A 2,002-nucleotide genomic window follows, 5' to 3' on the forward strand; every position below is an offset into this window, starting at 1 on the left:
ATAGGGGTGGGAAATAATTTCTGGAAAATATTCCCTTCAAAGCATCTYACCAGAAAATTGTTTCCTAACAACAACAATAACAATAAAATCTTTGTCAAATAATCCTTCAATACCACAAATATTCTGTGTTTAATTGTATCAGTGTAGACAAATGCTTGGCATTGGCAATAGAAATCAGAGCTCTCGGGGAATTTTTTTTCTGTCAGAGCCAGTATTGGATACCTTTGGGTAAGTCACATATTTTTCAATGTTCTTTGGCCTATTTTTTTTATTCACTGTAATCTGGAACCTAATTTGATATGCCTTTCACATGGAAGATAGCTCTGCTATCAGGGTAAGCAGCCATAAGAAATCCTAAAATAGGCAGATTAAGGGTTTGGGATCATGTGGATTTATTTCTATGCAATTAAAGACATGATCACATTTAAAAATTGCAAACTTGTAGTTAAAAAAAAAGCCACTAACAACGGGGGGTCCCACATTTAGAAACAGAGAGTAACTCTATTAATTAAGGATATTATTAGCAGAGACAATGAGTTAGATAGCAAGAAAGCACAGCATTTAATTCAATGCAGATTTTCARTGGACATGGCATGACCATGGCAGTTGTGTATTAATTAGTCTTCTGAAAATGGWGAGGAGGACCAGAAGGGGAACGGGAAATTGGCAGGTGTAGAAATGAGATTAGACAACAACAGAGGATTTTTCTCTCCAGAACAGAAGTCATGCAGAATCCCCTGCAGCCTCACTAGCTTGTTTTGTGTGACTAAAGTTCCATGCCACAGGAATGGGCACTAAGGCACASTCTGGGGAGAGGGAGAGGGAGGACAGCTCTCCAGGGCTTCCCTGTGCAGCATTTCCAGGCAGTTGTGACCAAACAGCAGCCTCCCTTTCCCACCCTTGTTTTAAATGCTGCTGGCTATTTGTGGATGACGAGATGCCTTCAAGCTCAATCCTCACCGTAATGCTGATGTAAGTGCTGCAGTGAGACCAAGCACTGACTTTACCCTGGTGCAGGTCTCTGCTCTTGGGTGGAAACTCGGGCTGCAGACAAGGATGCTGTGCCACAACCAGTCCTCTTGCCCCGGCCAGTGCTTCAGCTTGAAGCATCCACATAGTGCTGAGCATGCCATGACCATGCACTGGGACACACTTGTGTACCCTTCTGCATGACGACCTGGGTGTGGTGCCCAGGGAGCCAAGCTCCTTCTGGGTGACCTCTGGCTGTGCCCCGTGTCATGATACTGCGGCAGGAGGCCAGCACTGGCCTGGGTAAYTGCTCAGGACTCTTTCATGAAGCCTGCAGGGACATGAGCTACATGGACAAACAAAGCATCTGCTGCAGGATATGTGACCCCGTYTGCCCCCACCTCGGGATGGACCCTGGCCCTCCGTACAGCCTTGTCCAGGAGAGCTTCTCAGTCGGACGCGTCCCCTCATGACGGGGAGTCAGTTCACACACTCGCAGACGGGGAAGAAAGCAGCAGGTGGACCGGTTACACGGGATGCGGCGGTAGCCCAAGGCTGTCCCCCACATCATCCCCGTGTGTAATTTGGGAAATCACTTCTTTGGGTCTTTCTCTTCTGCACAGTTAAAGCGGCGCCCGTTGGAGAGCAGAGGATTCCGCGCAGGCTGGTGTGCTCCGCTTTGGACGAGGGGGACGAGCAGAGCCGCTCCAGGGATGGGGCCGCACCTCGCCCGGTGCCCGGTGCCCGGTGCCCGGTGCCCGGGGATTGCGGGGATTGCGGGGATTGCGGGGATTGCGGGCGGGGGAGAGGGCAATGTGTGGGCAGCGGGAGGTTGCGAGGGGGCTACGGGGGGGCTGTTCCGGCTCGCCGTGCTGTTCCGCAGCTGGCAAAAGTGCTTCTTCCCCCGCCCCTTCCCCCCGGTCTGTCCTGKTCGAGAACGCCAAGGAGGCAGAGGAGGACAGCTCGGAGCAGCCCCTCCCGCTGCGGGAGACGCCCCGTCCAGAGGCGCCCGGTGCCGTGCAGTCGGCGGCGC

General features: G+C 52.0%; 1 protein-coding gene across 1 annotated transcript in view; it reads left to right on the forward strand.

The window, feature by feature from the left end:
- The first annotated feature begins 1,238 nt into the window (after positions 1 to 1,238).
- Positions 1,239 to 2,002, forward strand: part of PLXND1 (plexin D1) — a 72,980-nt gene continuing 72,216 nt past the window's right edge. Inside the window, exons 1-2 of the mRNA XM_057383099.1 lie at positions 1,239 to 1,272; positions 1,853 to 1,981. Coding sequence (XP_057239082.1) covers positions 1,239 to 1,272; positions 1,853 to 1,981 — 163 coding nt within the window. The remainder of the gene's footprint in view (positions 1,273 to 1,852; positions 1,982 to 2,002) is intronic.

This window comes from Malurus melanocephalus, unplaced genomic scaffold (genome assembly GCF_030028575.1).
Source record: "Malurus melanocephalus ecotype Western Australia unplaced genomic scaffold, MMel_1.1 scaffold_607, whole genome shotgun sequence".
Taxonomy (NCBI): Eukaryota; Metazoa; Chordata; class Aves; order Passeriformes; family Maluridae; genus Malurus; species Malurus melanocephalus.